This window comes from Anabrus simplex, chromosome 3, assembly GCF_040414725.1.
Source record: "Anabrus simplex isolate iqAnaSimp1 chromosome 3, ASM4041472v1, whole genome shotgun sequence".
In the NCBI taxonomy this organism is placed as follows: Eukaryota; Metazoa; Arthropoda; class Insecta; order Orthoptera; family Tettigoniidae; genus Anabrus; species Anabrus simplex.
In genome coordinates, this window is record NC_090267.1 from 465,863,348 (window position 1) to 465,878,750 (window position 15,403).

Below are 15,403 nucleotides of genomic sequence, written 5' to 3' on the forward strand. Positions count from 1 at the left end.
TCCGGCTCCGTGGCTAAATGGTCAACAAGGTGGTCTTCCGTCCAAGGGGTCCCGAGTTCAATTCCTGTTCTTCTCGATTATTAGATAATAACAATAATTTGTTATCTCAAAGGAAATACTTCATAGATCTAGATAACTCCTTCATAATTTACATTCTTCTTCTTCTTCTTCTTCTTCTTCTTCTTCTTATGATGATGATGATGATGATGATGATGATGATGATGATGATGATGATGATGATGATGATGATGAACAGGTATGGTTCTTGAAAATTTACAATCAAGTTGAGAACAACTATTTAATTACAAAATATTTATATACAACCCATAAGGACATAGTAATAAAAACTATGAATATGGTAAATATTCAATAAAAATCAGTCCACACATTTAATAAAATAGTCACACTACAGAATTATTTGCTCAATTCACCGATTCTCAAACAGAAAAGACATTCCTTCGTCCCAGTTCTCTCCGAACGTCCAACTGCAAAGACGAGGATTGAACCCAGTAATTCATCTTGCACAGCAAGAACTATGTCAAGAGATCTATTATGATCTCTTTTCTAGATTTCTTCTTTAGTATCATCCTCTTCGTTCTTCTCTTTTCATTTCCATCCAGTGTTAGAGAAGAACCGGAACAGGGAGTGTTCTCACCAATTCAGAACTCCAGGTATATACTTATCAATGAGAGACTGGTAGTATGGCTTAAGACTCTCAATGTCTGGTATTTCATCGCTTTTTGTGTACAGATCGTATTTGCTGAAATCAGAAAGAAATCAATGCATGATCAGTTAAAATTCTACTCAGACATGCCCGAGACAAGAACAATGACAATGAATAACAAATTAATACTATTCTTAAATAGTTGCCGTATTTACGTTATAATAATAATAATAATAATAATAATAATAATAATAATAATAATAATAATAATAATAATAATAATAATAATAATGATGATGATTTAACGCCCAAGTATCTTCTTTTATGGTTTTCGGAGACGTCGGAGTGCCGGAATTTTGTCCCGCAGGAGTTCTTTTAGGTGCCCGCAAATATATCGACATGAGGCTGGCGTATTTAAACAGTTTGAATTACCACCGGGCTGAGCCGAGTTCGAACCCTCCAACTTGAGCTCAAGAGGCCAGCGCTATACCACCTGAGCTACTTATCGCTGTATTACTGTAATAATAATAATAATAATAATAATAATAATAATAATTGTACCGGTTGGTACACCCCGACCCCGCAATTTAAATATTGCGCCAGTTAAAAACTCCTCTACAGGAGAAAGCCTGAACTTTAACAAACTGTATTAACTCAACGGTTTCTCGGAAGATGTCACTATTGTAAATTTGGTAATTTTGAGGAGTTCTGAACTGTGTCTATTTCGATTTGTGTTTGTTTATTCCGTATCAAGAAGTGTGGACATTCTCTTCTAGATGTCTCTACAGAGAAAAGACTACGATGGTGCACTCTGGTGCGAAGTGATGGAACTGTTTTTTGAAGAAACCTTGTATCCATAAGTTTGTTCTTTGTTAAATTTCTTTCTTTCAGGTTTTGGGTTCCACGAGGGTATATAAACTGCTGATTTTCTTGTCTCGGTGCCACTTCAGTAACATCTCTCTTAGTGTGTGAATATGTAACAGGGGGCGGGAAGCGCCTCTTTCTTCAAGCAGAAGTTCTTCAACAAGGTAATGGCCTGTTAACATCTTTATTTTTCGCTAGCTCAGCAGTTTAACTCTCGGGGAGGGTTCGAAGCCTTTAATATGTAACCTATTCCTTTAAAATGTAAATTTCCTTTCTGTGTATGTAAAAACTTCTAATCTCTTTTACTATAAAGCGGGGATAGAGAGTGCTTCACCCTCTCGAACTCCCCTTCATTTTGAATTTGAGATGACTATGTTTTCGTAACCGTTTTTCTCTTCCTTCTTAAAGTCTTAAACTTATTTTGCCGGCTAGTCACCTCCATAGATTGGGATTAGCCCCTGATCATCGGCCTAGCGCCACATAGGTTTTTAGACAAAACGTTGTGTAGGAGTGCAAGTTATCGCCTCCATTCTATTTTGCATTACGGGCCAGTAACTTAACCTGATGTTTGTTTTTCCTCATGTAAAGGCCCTGTAGGTTGGGTATCTAATACCCCTGTTTCTTGGTGTGCCTTGAGGGCAGTCTGAAGTGAAAGTTGTTGTGGCCTTTGAGAGGCTTGTCAAATTGAGAGCGGGTCTGCTCTTTTCCTTAACATTGTAATTAGGAGCAAGTGCTCCTTGTACTTAGGGGTTTTCTGCTCTTTAGCAATTGTGATCGTGAGCTGAGAGCTCAGAAAGTATACTTGGGGTTCGAAGCCCAAATTTTGTAATGAGCTGTATTTATTAATTGTTGATCTGCTACTTGGTACCTGTTATACTCTGTTATTTGTTGATTTTGAAAAGAAAATAAAACCTTTGTTACAGTTTTAAATTAACTTTAATTTTGTAGTTGAGACCTATTCCAGCCCGCACCTTCTTTCACCTCTAACTACCAAGGAGACCTCCGTAACAAGAATAATAATAATAATAATAATACATTCCAAGCGAGATGGCCATGTGATTAGGGGCGCGCAGCCCTGATCTTGCATTCAGGAGATTGTGGATTCGAACCCCATTGACGGCAGCCCTATCCCATCGTCGCTAAGACCTATATGTGTCATTGCCACGTAAATCAAATTGTATTATTATTATTATTATTATTATTATTATTATTATTATTATTATTATTATTATTTAATGTTCATAAAAAGTAGCCTCCGTGGCTCAGACGGCAGCGCGTCGGCCTCTCACCGCTGGATACCGTGGTTCAAATCTCGGTCACTCCATGTGAGGTTTGTGCTGGACAAAGCGGAGGCGGGACAGGTTTTTCTCCGGGCACTCCGGTTTTCCCTGTCATCTTTCATTCCAGCAACACTCTCCATTCTCATTTCATAGCATCTCTCATTCATTAATAAATCACTTTGGGTGTGGCGACCCCATCGTACTAACAGCCTATATCTCCTTCATTCATTCCATCCCTGACCCGGTCAATGACTGGAAAACAGGTTGTAAGTTTTCATTTTTTTCAATGTTCATAAAACAATTGCAAAGGGCAGGCAAAACAACATGAGTACGACAGGCATATTATGACGAGTTATCTGACCTATTATTATTATTATTATTATTATTATTATTATTATTATTATTATTATTATTATTATTATTATTATTATTATTATTATTATTATTATTATAAATAGGTCAGATAACTCTTGATATGCCTGTCATAGTCATATTGTTTTGCCTGCCCTTTGCAATTGTTTTATGAACATTAAATAGAAGCGCTTTATGGTATGCCGCAGTTAGTAGTCAGAATTAATTTATTCTGACGTCATCATTTTGGTAAAAATCTATCCATATATTCGCCTTTTTATCTTTCAGTTCTTGATGTAAAGCTTGGTATTGTGGAAAGGCAATGGTATTTTTAATCGCAGTTTTTCTATATAGAGCGGTTGTCTTGTGAGCTCATAGGTTAGTCTCGAAGGAGTGTTTTTTGCCAGGCAGAGAACTTTTTTAAGATACATGGCCTTATGGCCTTCACTCCTTCTAGTGTAGCTAAGTTATCCTTCGATATTAGTTCCCAGATAATGACTAAGGCGTATGTCATGATGAGATCTGTTTGTACGTAGACTTTTTTCTCTCAGCAGCATGTAAGTTATTAAAAACGCTCTGCCATCTGTTGAATATATTTGGAAGCTGGGAAAGGTTAGAGAATCAAAGAGTATCTAGCAGGGTATAGTATTCTTCCGTGATCATTGACAGGTAGTTATCAAACATGGCAGCATGCAATGGCATTACTAAGGATGAAAATTACATATATCGGAAGTGTTTGTCACATAGCAACGTGATAAGTACAGAATGTATTGCGGGTTGGGGTAAGCCTTCGCCTGCAATTATTGGAGTGATCATTTAATGATTTGGTTTTATGATTACTCAAAGTTGGCTGAACTTAGAGACCTACCAATATCTCATGATTCACTGGCAGGTAATTCCTGAGAGAATAAAACAAAAATGAAGCAAATCGCTCCAGTAGAACGGACGGAAGGATTTGCCAAAGCTGGTTTTAGTAAACTCTTTTAATAATATATAGATAACAATTTGCTAGCTCGACGCAGTGAATGTAAGGCAGACCATCGACAAGGGCGGGTGGCATTTGCTCTGTATTTTTATATTTATTTATCGTGTGGCTTTTCGTGTCAGGAGTGTCCGAGGACATGTTCGGCTCGCATGATGCAGGTCTTTATAATTGACCCCCATGGGTGACCTGCGCATCTAGATGTGTGATGGTTGTGAAAATGAGGTAGGGAGAGGGTGAAACCCGGTGTCGCTATGTAGCCTACTCCTGTCGAATAACATCAAGGGGTCTGCTCAAGGCGACCCTGAACGCTCGCCAACTCCCTCGGTTAAACAAAAATGTAGCTCAACTTCTTTCCTCTGCTTAGGTGGGATCCCTCGCTGAGTCCGAGGGAAAAGCCAACCATGGAGGGTAAACAGATTAAAATAGAAGATAGATAGATGTTTCAATTAATTTTTAGCCGAATGACTTTCAAAAAGGTGACAATATAGTATTATATATGACATAAATGCCTTTGCTGGCAGGACCTAGTGTTTACAGTGCACTATGTCTTCTGGTATAGGCTAGAGCAATTTTGTTACTTTCATAGATCTGTCTCTGTCATATCCTTGGCTTTGACAATATGAAAGTGACTGAGGTATGAACGATGCTAGTAATGCCAATCCTTATGCAGCCAGTCCGTGCTATGAATGGTGTGAAAATGTTGCTCATAGGGTCGGCTGGTATATACATTTCAGTGGGCTTGGCAGACTGATATGTAATAGCAACTCTGGCTCGGTGAGGAAAGCAACGGGAAACTACATCACTCCTCATTTCCCTAGTACGCCTCTTCAGTGATGCCTAGGCTATCTATGACAGCTGATGGCAGAGCTGTTGACGATCCCACCAGCGGAACCGCTGACGGACTGAACATACATACATGACATATGAAGGAAGTAAGACATAAACCATACTATCAAAACATAAAATGCAGACTAGCACGAGCAAGAAGAGCCTTTCTTAAGAAAAACAATTTGCTCACTTCGAACAATTATATAGTAATCAGAAAGATGTTTTGGAAGACTTTCGTCTGAAGCGTGAAACATGGACGATAACAAGCTCAGAAATAAAGAGATTAGAAGCTTCTGAAGTGTGGTGTTGCAGAAGAATGCTGAAGGTGGGTTGGGTAGAACGGATCACGAATGAAGAGATAATGAATCAAAGTGGTGAAGCGAGAACGATTTGTGCAAAATTTGTTGAGAAGAAGGGACAGAATGATAGGTCACATCTTAAGACACCAGGACTTGTTGAGTTAGTTTTTGAGGGAAGTGTAAGCCCCACAAGTGGCCACGGCTGGTCCGTGAACCAATATCTCTGCACTCCGACCGGCCAACCGAGCAGAGGAGGGGTGGTCACAGCTCTATCATGGCTCTACGCCTCTGCATCCGGGAGACAGAGAGGGTTGAACCACAAGGCTGTCCTGAGAATGGTTTTCCGTGGTTTTCCATTCTGCACTAAGGCGAATGGCGGGACAGTTCCTAGTATAGGCCTCGGCCGCCAATTCCCTCTCCTTTTCCGCACATCTCCTTCACCGTAACAAATCTCGCTGCCTGAGAGACGGCGTCACCGTCTAAGAGGCCCGCCTCCCCCTTGAGGAATGAAAACATTTAGTAGTAGTAAGTTTAGCCGGTAAGAACGGTAGGAGTAGATCAGAGTATGGATATGACAAACAGATTAGAGTGGATGTAGGGTGCAGTAGTTACGTAGAAATGGAAAGGTAGCATAGTATAGGGTGGCATGGAAAGCTGCATTAAACCAGTCTATGGATTGATGACTCAAACACACCAACAACAACTCATGGAATTTGAAAGCACCCTGTACAAAAACGGATGACACTATAGTGGAATAAGGAAGTAATGAATTTTATACTTACTTAAACTCCAGCACCGCTTTCAACGTCTCCTCGTCCTTCTCTGTACACAGGTGTCTGTAGTCACCACCAGCATGCCACGGGTAGAATGAGTGGAACCTGCGTCAAGGAAAGCAAGAAGTGATTTGTCCTCAGCTATTAGGCATGCATTGGATTCTATAAAGAGCAGTCTGACTCAAAACAGACTCCACATCCACATTCTTACACGTATTCTTTCAAACGAAAATAAGTTTAATTTATTTTGTGCTCATACCGGATTAATACATAGTATTTTCAACGTTTTAATTCCTATCGAAATACCTCCTCAGGAATTGACAATTCTGTATACACTCGCACTAAATAACGGAGGTGAACAGAAGGGGCAGTAAAGTAGACATAGTTAATGGAACAAACGAACAGGTGTTGGTAACTTGGCGATTCTTTAGGGTATTATTCGGGGGCTGTCGTAAGGATGTAAAGGAGAGGGCGTATAAGTCTTGTTTCCAGTGTATGGGGCCCTCACCAGGATTACTTTACTTGATTCGAGAACTGGAGAAGATCGAAAGGAAAGCAGCACGATTTGTTTTGGACGATTTTCAACAAAGGAGCAGTGGTACAAAATGTTGCAAACTTGGGTTGTGGAAGACTTGGGAGTAAGGGGACAAGCTGCTCGAGGAAGCGGTATTTTCCGAGCTGTCAGGGGAGAGTTGGCGCGGATTACATTGTTAGAGAGTCAGCTTGAGTGGGGCCTTCCAAAGAAAAAGTTCATAATACGTAGGTCGAGTCATAAGTCATGGCAACTATTTCTTTGCTCGCGAACAGGAGACAACACGGAAAATCTAAGATATGCATTTGGAAACGTACGGTATGTACTTGCGTATGATGCCACTAGATGGTGTATGTAAACAACAGTGCGGGTCTAAGCATGCCCCTAAGTTCAGTGTGTGAGTGAGAGCGTCACAAAATGGAAGTCAACAAGCAGGAACAACGATCGTATATTAAAATAGCAGTTCACCGCGGCAGAAATGGACGCCAAAGTCATGCAGAGCCCAAGTGACTATGATCTAATCCCTAAAGTCAAGAAGCTATTACGTGGACAACGGTTTGCTAACAAAGAGGACACCGTAACAGCATTTCGCAGAGAGGTGTCACACGTTAGCGATACACATGCAGCGAATGGTATTCAGCGCCTCCCCCACCGCTGGCAACGCACAGTGGAAACCTTGGATGATTATTTCGAAGGTCTGTAACCAGTTGAGACCTGTCCTTTGTACGTAGTCTTGTGTATTTGCTGTCTATATATATATAAGAGTTTTGTCTGTACATCGCTCAGAATTTGAAAAGAATGGTATTTCTGCATCGGTCATGTCCACAGTAACCAGGAAATGCACTTTTTACTTTTCCGTAATGTCTGTCTGTCTGTCTGTCTGTCTGTCTGTCTGTCTGTCTGTCTGTCTGTCTGTCTGTCTGTCTGTCTGTCTGTCTGTACACGCATCACTAGAAAACGGCCAGAGAGAATTTAATGAAAATCGGTATGCAAAGTCGGGGAATAAGTCGCTACAATCTAGGCCATAAATAATTTTATTCACGCTGAGTGAAATGGTAGTTTACGGGAAGGCCTATAATTTAATTTTTAAATAATTACGTTATTAGTGGTCCTATTTCATTGAAAATTGGTATGCAAAGTCAAAGAATGAGCCACTACAATTTAAGCTATAAGTAATTTTATTTACGCTGAGTGAAATGGTAGTTTAGGGGAAGGCCTAAATGTAATTCTCAAATATTTATATTATTAATTGTCGTATCGATAAATACTACATAACCAAAGTTATAGAGAATTAAATTTCCGACCATTTATGTCTTATACATTTTTACCGTACCGGCTATGATAACACAGATATTCATGAATTTGTATTTTTGTTGTTAAGTCCATATAAATGCCGAGCCACGAGAAAATGGGTTAACAGAATTTAATGAAAATCGGTATATAGAGTAGGGGAATAAGAAACTACAGTCTAAGCTATAAACAATTTTAATCATCCTGGATGAAATTGTAGTTTAGGGGAAGGCTTCTAAAATGTAATTTTTAAATACCAATGTTATTGGTCCTATCGAAAAGTACTATATAAAAAAGTTATAGAGAATACAATTTCCGATCATTTATCTTTTATTCAGTTTTACCGTACCGACTATGATAAAAGTGGTATTTCAGAGTCGGAATAAAACGAAATGTGAAGGCCTATAATATCGAAAGTGCATAACATTGATCAACAATAATATTACAATGACAATTGTTTATTGTGATGTTTTTTGTCTCTTATGCTGCCTCTCAACTCCGATAGATGGGATTACTGCTGCGTACCGAGTATAACAGCCTGACTGAATATTGTGGGAAATAGCCGGGGAGTTAGAAAACTTTCTTCTTTAGCATGCCATTCCTCTGGTTCATACATTTTCTGATACACACTGGATCATCATAGTATTTCAGCGAATGAGTAGTGTGCATACTTAAGGCAGAGCCTCACTTAGTGGTGGTAATAGTAGTAGTAGTAGTATGGCCTGGTCTATAATAACAATTTAGGCCTTTTCCAAATTATAGCACCACAATATTCACTAAATAACTCAAAATTCTATCTCTTCACTTTTATTAAAATCTACATTTAATTTGTTCCATACTAGCAGTGAAGAGGGGGTTTCTCTTCTGGCTTGGAGGAAAAATTTGCCTTCAAGTCGATAGATTTTTCCGCCGCCAGTGTAGTGAATTGATATTTTCCGACTCATCGGTACTCCTAGGAAACAGAATAATAACTGGGCATAGTTTTTGCCCTGGGAGTCTCCACAATTCGACCCTCTCCCCGCCGAAGAAAGCCGAAGAGTGTTCACGGATCACGGCTGTCTGCGGTTTGGTCATTCCAGGTCTGGAACTTTGGACTGTTAGATAGGCAGCGTAGTCCTGTTCGTTAAAAGTGAGAAAATGTGTGGTGTTTGATTTGAACGAGTATTTCGTAATATGAAAGCATTGCTTTTAATTGCGCCATTCCTATTGACGTCATTCTATGTTCATTTCAGTTGGGAAAACCACTAAGAGGATATAAAAAGGCATTAAAATGAAAACATCCCAACCTGATTGTGACTGATGGTATGAAATTGGGTCTACCATTACAGTGAAAATTCCCTCAGTCTTCATATGAGAAAAGATGTTTGGTGACCTCCCATCGCGTTTCTAGGGTAACGTTAAGAGCTATAAAATTTAAGACAATCTTGCTCACAACCTGTACACTACCTAACCTAGAATTCTCTATACAATGTAGAATTCCGTAGCAAAGCACGAGTACATCAGCTAGTACCACAATAAAACAATGTTTACCAATGGCCTGTGTTCTGTCACTTTCCTACGAGAATCTCTGGAAGTCAGAATTTGTCTTCAGGCACTATGCATAAGTACAGGCCCTATATTTTAAAATGCATATCTTAGATTTTCCGCGTTGTCTCCTGTTCGCGAGAAAAAGAAAATAGTTGCCATGACTTATGACTCGACCCTCGTATGTAGATTAAGTTGAATTCAAGAGGACAAACTGGGCCAAATATTCATTTATAGGCCGAGGAAAAAGGGATTGTAATAATTTATCAAGGGAAATGTTCGACAATTTTCCAAGTTCTTTCATAACATTTAAGAAAGGGCTCGGTAAACAACTGATAGGGAATCTTCCCCCTGGATGACAGCCCTAAATGCAGATGATTGATTGATTGATTGATTGATTGATTGATTGATTGATTGATTGATTGATTGATTGATTGATTGATTGATTTGTTGGGTTGGTTGATTGATTGGTTGATCGATCGACTGATTGGTTTATTAATTGATTTGTTGAATAATTGATTGATTGATTGGTTTATTGACTGATTTTTGATTGATTGATTGATTGATTGATTGATTGATTGATTGATTGATTGATTGATTGATTGATTGATTGATTGATTGATTGATTGATTGATTGATTGATTGATTGATCATTTTAAGGTTCTTAACAAGTACGTTTCAAACATCGCTTTGATATTTTCAAATGGTGATGGGTCAGGGAAAAGTAAAAGAAACCGTCGTGCCTCTCCCAATTTATCTTTGATTAATGCATAGGCCTACCACGAGACTACTGCCCAGATTTTAAGTCTCTTTTACCTGACCTAGTAAAGGTCAAATTTGTAACTTGCTCGTCTCCTGGTACTTGATGTGTGCTATACAATTATTTCCATGACTTAGATTGGTAAGTGTGTATTTACTTTTGAGACCGACGTGAGGAACGTAATTAGATACTACTGTAATGCTGTAAGTTTGAGATGAGGTGAAATGTAATTTTAATAATTATGTAACAGATACAAACCTAATCATGTTCAGTGCTTTTTCAGGTAACTTCGTGTTGTTATGTTTCAGCATACGGTAGAGGTACTCATCATGACCCCAGGACATCACGAGGTTATCCAAACCACAGTTAGGCTCATAGATTCCATACTTCGAACTGAAAATAAAGTATCGCACAAATGTGAACCAAAATTCTATAATATCATAACCTAAAATGGCCCTGAATTAGGTGTTTCTTATGAACCACTTACTTATACTTGCAGTTTTGTCCATCTGGATTGTCCTTGAAACTTGTTTCCCGGTACACGATGGAGTCACCCCACTCACAGCCAACAACGAAAGTATCACCCACGACTGCCCATTGAGGCTCACCAAAAAAGGCCATCACCTGTAAGAAAAAAAAGGATTGTGTAGAGAGCAACAATGTCTATACCACGTTACAACAAGGTCACTTTCCCTTTCATTCAAAGCGTTTGCTGCATACTACAAGCATACACCAAGATAAATGAGGGCTGGCTGCTTCAAGAATGTATTTTACAATAAGAATTGCCACACAAAAGCCATAAGAATTCTCCTCTTAACAGAATTCTATAACTTTATATTTATTTATTTATTTATTTATTTATTTATTTATTTATTTATTTATTTATTTATTTATTTATTTATTTATTTATTTATTTATTTATTTACCCTCCACGGTTGGCTTTTCTTTCGGACTCAGCGAGGGATCCCAATTCTATCGCCTCAAGGGCAGTTTCCCGGAGCGTGAGACTTTGGGTCGGGGATATCATTGGGGAGAAGGACAAGTATCTCGCACAGGCAGTATCACCTGCTATGCTGTAGAGGGGGGTATGGGAAGATCGGAAGGGCTAGACAAGGAAGAGGGAAGGAAGTGGCCGTGGCCTTAAATTAGGTACCATCCCTTCATTTGCCTGGAGGAGAAGTGGGAAACTGCGGAAAACCACTTCCAGGATGGCTGAGGTGGGAACTGACCCCCCACCCCCACCCCGCAATTACTCAGTTGATCTCCCGAGAATGAGTGGACCCCTTTCCAGCCCTTGTACCACTTTTCAAATTTCGTGGCAGAGCCGGGAATCGAAACGCTACACTACAGATACGGACCTAAAACTTTATAATAAATTAAATACATACAATATGCATATCCTTTTTATGAAGCAAATCAACTTTGAATCGGCGTCTGATACTTCCATATAACCCCCACCCCTTTTTTTGCTATTCTTTTTACGTCGCACCGACACAGATAGGTCTTATGGCGACGGTGGGGTAGGAAAGGCCTAGGAGTAGGAAGGACTCAGCCGTGGTCTTGATTAAGTTACAGCCCCAGCATTTGCCTGGTGTGAAAATGGGAAACCACGGAAAAACAACTTCAGGGCTGCTGACAGTGGGGTTCGAACCCACTATCTCCGGATTTAAGCTCACAGCTGCGCGCCCCTGACCGCATGGCCAACTCGCCCGGTTCCTATAAACCATATATATACTGCTGAAGGTCATCTCTGTACTGTCTTCATGTCAGCTTAAATTCTTCTAGTTGTTCTTTTCTTTCTTATCTCTGCATTCTACTGTTAAAATCCTCTTCTTATATTTGAATCAACAATATTTTAAATTACCTATGTTAAACATACTATTTCTCTTCTCAGAGAATTATTTTGCGTACTGTGCCTTGTTTAATAATAATGTTATTTGCTTTTTCGTCCCACTAACTATATTTTAACCGTTTCGGAGACGCCGAGGTGCCAGAATTTTGTGCCGCAGTAGTGTTTTTACGTGCCAGTAAATCTACCGACACGAAGCTGACGTATTTTAGCACCTTCAAATATCACTGGACTGACCCAGGATCGAACCTGCCAAGTTGGGGTTAGAAGGCCAGCGCTCAACTGTCTGAGCCACTCAGCCGGTGTGTGCCATGTGTATTTGGTACTTTCTTCCAAGACTGTTCTTATAATTTAACTTCATAACTAAATGTATTGCTTTGTATTATGCACCACTGTAATCATAATTTATTGTAGTAGCTGTATATTTTATATTGTGCTATTAACTTTCTCTCGAATCTAAATTGTGTAGTTAAGTTCATTGTATTCTTCTCCTTCTTAATCTGTTCACCCTCCAGGGTCGGTTTTTCCCCCGGACTCAGCGAGGGATCCCACCTCTACCGCCTCAAGGGCAGTGTCCTGGAGCTTCAGACTTTGGGTCGGGGATACAACTGGGAGAATGACCAGTACCTCGCCCAGGCGGCCTCACCTCCTATGCTGAACAGGGGCCTTGTGGAGGGATGGGAAGATTTGATGGGATAGACAAGGAAGAGGGAAGGAAGCGGCCGTGGCCTTAAGTTAGGTACCATCCAGGCATTTGCCTGGAGGGCAAGTGGGAAACCACGGAAGACCACTTCGAGGATGGCTGAGGTGGGAATCGAAACCCCCTCTACTCAATTGATTTCTCGAGGCTGTGTGGACCCAGTTCCAACCCTCGTACCACTTTTCAAATTTCGTGGCAGAGCCGGGAATCGAACCCCGGCCTCCGGGGGTGGCAGCTAATCACACTAATCACTACACCTCAGAAGCGGGCAATGACGTAACATGATTAATTAATTAATTTTTAATAACTGTATTGCTTTAACGATCAAATGAACGCACTGAACAATCACTCTGGAAATAGAGCATATCAAGGAAATCTTAGTGTCTGTCATAGGCGTTCATAAAGGAGGAGGGTGTGCGTCAGACTTTGCGACAAGGCGGCCGATATATCATATCGCATCATCGTGCCTGGGAATCAAAGTGATGTTGCGGTATCGGCTAGAGCGTCGTCTCCAAGCGAAATTGTCCCGACCCCGCCCGACCGGAGTGATAAGTAATAATAATAATAATGTTATTTGTTTTACGTCCCACTAACTACTTTTTAAGGTCTTCGGAGACGCCGAGGTGCCGGAATTTAGTCCCGCAGGAGTTCTTTAACGTGCCGATAAATCTACCGACACGGGGCTGTCGTATTGGAGCACCTTCAAATACCACCGGACTGAGCCAGGATCGAACCTGCCAAGTTGGGGTTAGAAGGCCAGCGCCTTAACCGTCTGAGCCACTCAGCCCGGCGGAGTGATAAGTAGACGAGACTAAAGGCCCCCATACACGATCAAGCAACTTGCGCAACAAAGGGTTTTGCACAAACATTTTAATAGTGTATGGCACGGATTGACTAGCTGCACAACTGTTTGAAACAAATCGGGAGAGACCGAAATTATTTCCGCAACACACACTGCTTGACAAGCGGTTTGAACATCTATGGCAGTGTTTGACGACAGTTGGCCGCGTGAAGACCTTTCCTGCATCTACCTCAAGGTACGTAGAAATCAAGGTAGGGATCACGAGAGAGGTGCGCAGTAGCAAAGCAGAGCTGTGACGTCACGCAGGACCCTCGCGTTGAATCTGCCCTGAATGAGGTAATTCGAATAAGAATCGCTGTGCACGCAGAAGCTAGGTGCTAATAGTACACGATAGGAACATATCTGTGGTATATAAGAAACCGTGTGTGTTTATTTTATGTGATGAAACGTAAAAATCAGTAATGGTGTACACTTTTCAGTACGGTTTGTTATGCGAGTGCAGACTGCACAAAACATAGCAGGGACGCGAAGGAACAAAACATGCACTTTCATGTATTCCTTAAAGCCACTGGCCTAAATAAATGGTGACAGAAGTAATCAAGACATTATCGAAAGCTATCTTTCTCAGCTTCGAGGGTTCGGGAGACTTCATGACCGTCCTCTTCCGACAGCTGTGACGCAAAAGGTGAAATCATTGCTGTCAGCCTCAATGCTTCCGAGTAGCGATGGGTCGAACCAGTTCATTCCTATGAACTACTTCACTCATTCACACTCTTTACTGTGAACCGTTCAAATGAAGTAGTTCGTTCATGAAGTAGTTCATGAAGTAATCAAGCCTGATGAAGCTGCTGAGTATGTCGTTCAGCAGCGACTTCGTTCACGGTATCTCACTCACTCAATAAAGCTTCATAATACTTAATAATATTATCAACAGATGGCAGAGCTATGTAATTATGGACCAAATAGCTTGCTTGCTTACAACATCTAGATGATGGTTGATAAGGACAGGGAAAAGATAAAGATATAACGAAGGAAATACATTTAATCTGGGGTCATCTTATTCGCATGATGCACTCAACAGTGTCTTTATCTGCCACGTGAAAAACACCAGGGTTACCAGCGTTATTCCGCATATCATAATATTTTTTCCTCTTAAAATTCAATCCGAAATAGAATGAATATGACTACCACTGCCACAAATATCTATTTATCTACCTTGATGAATCTTTCATATAGTTATCCTCCTGTGAGCGGGGGCGGTAGAATAACACCCACGGTATCCGCCTGCCTGTCGTAAGAGGCGACTAGAAGGGGCCCCAGGGGCTCTGAATTTTGTAGCGTGGGTTGGCGACTACGGGGCCCTTAGCTGAGTCCTGGCATTGCTTCCACTTACTTGTGCCAGCCTCCTCACTTTCATCTACCCTATCCGACCTTGCTTGGTCAACTCGTATTCTTTTCCGACCCCGACTTTATTAGAGCACTCGAGGCCTAGGGAGTCCTTCAATTCACGCCCTTCGTGGCCTTTGTCTTCCTTTGGCCGATACCTTCATTTTTCGAAGTGTCGGATCCCTTCAGTTTTTTTCTCTCTCTGATTAGTTTTAATAGAGGATGGTTACCTAGAAGTCCGTTCATTTTGATTTATTATTTAATTAGTCTATTCCCCAAGTGCAGTTTTGTTTAATTAATTAAGTGTTGTGTATGATATGAACACTACTGCAAGGAAGATACTCTTTCGGTTGTAGATTCAGCGCACTTTTTACTTCCAGATTCTCAAGGCAAGCATTTTATTTGCATGTCTGCTGTGCTCACTCTGTCGGATTGTCATTGTCTTTGTAGGCTATATATCTTTAATGGTGTAATAACACAATTGACAGGTAGGATGGGACTGGGAGTATTTAAGGA

General features: G+C 40.6%; 1 protein-coding gene across 1 annotated transcript in view; it reads right to left on the reverse strand.

Moving 5' to 3' along the window:
- Positions 1–279: 279 nt before the first annotated feature.
- The window catches only part of LOC136866525 (inositol oxygenase), a 59,207-nt gene continuing 44,083 nt past the window's right edge, over positions 280–15,403 (reverse strand). Inside the window, exons 4-7 of the mRNA XM_067143572.2 lie at positions 10,638–10,774; positions 10,409–10,543; positions 6,054–6,149; positions 280–760 (exon numbers count right to left, since the gene is read on the reverse strand). Coding sequence (XP_066999673.2) covers positions 652–760; positions 6,054–6,149; positions 10,409–10,543; positions 10,638–10,774 — 477 coding nt within the window. The 3' untranslated portion in view covers positions 280–651. The remainder of the gene's footprint in view (positions 761–6,053; positions 6,150–10,408; positions 10,544–10,637; positions 10,775–15,403) is intronic.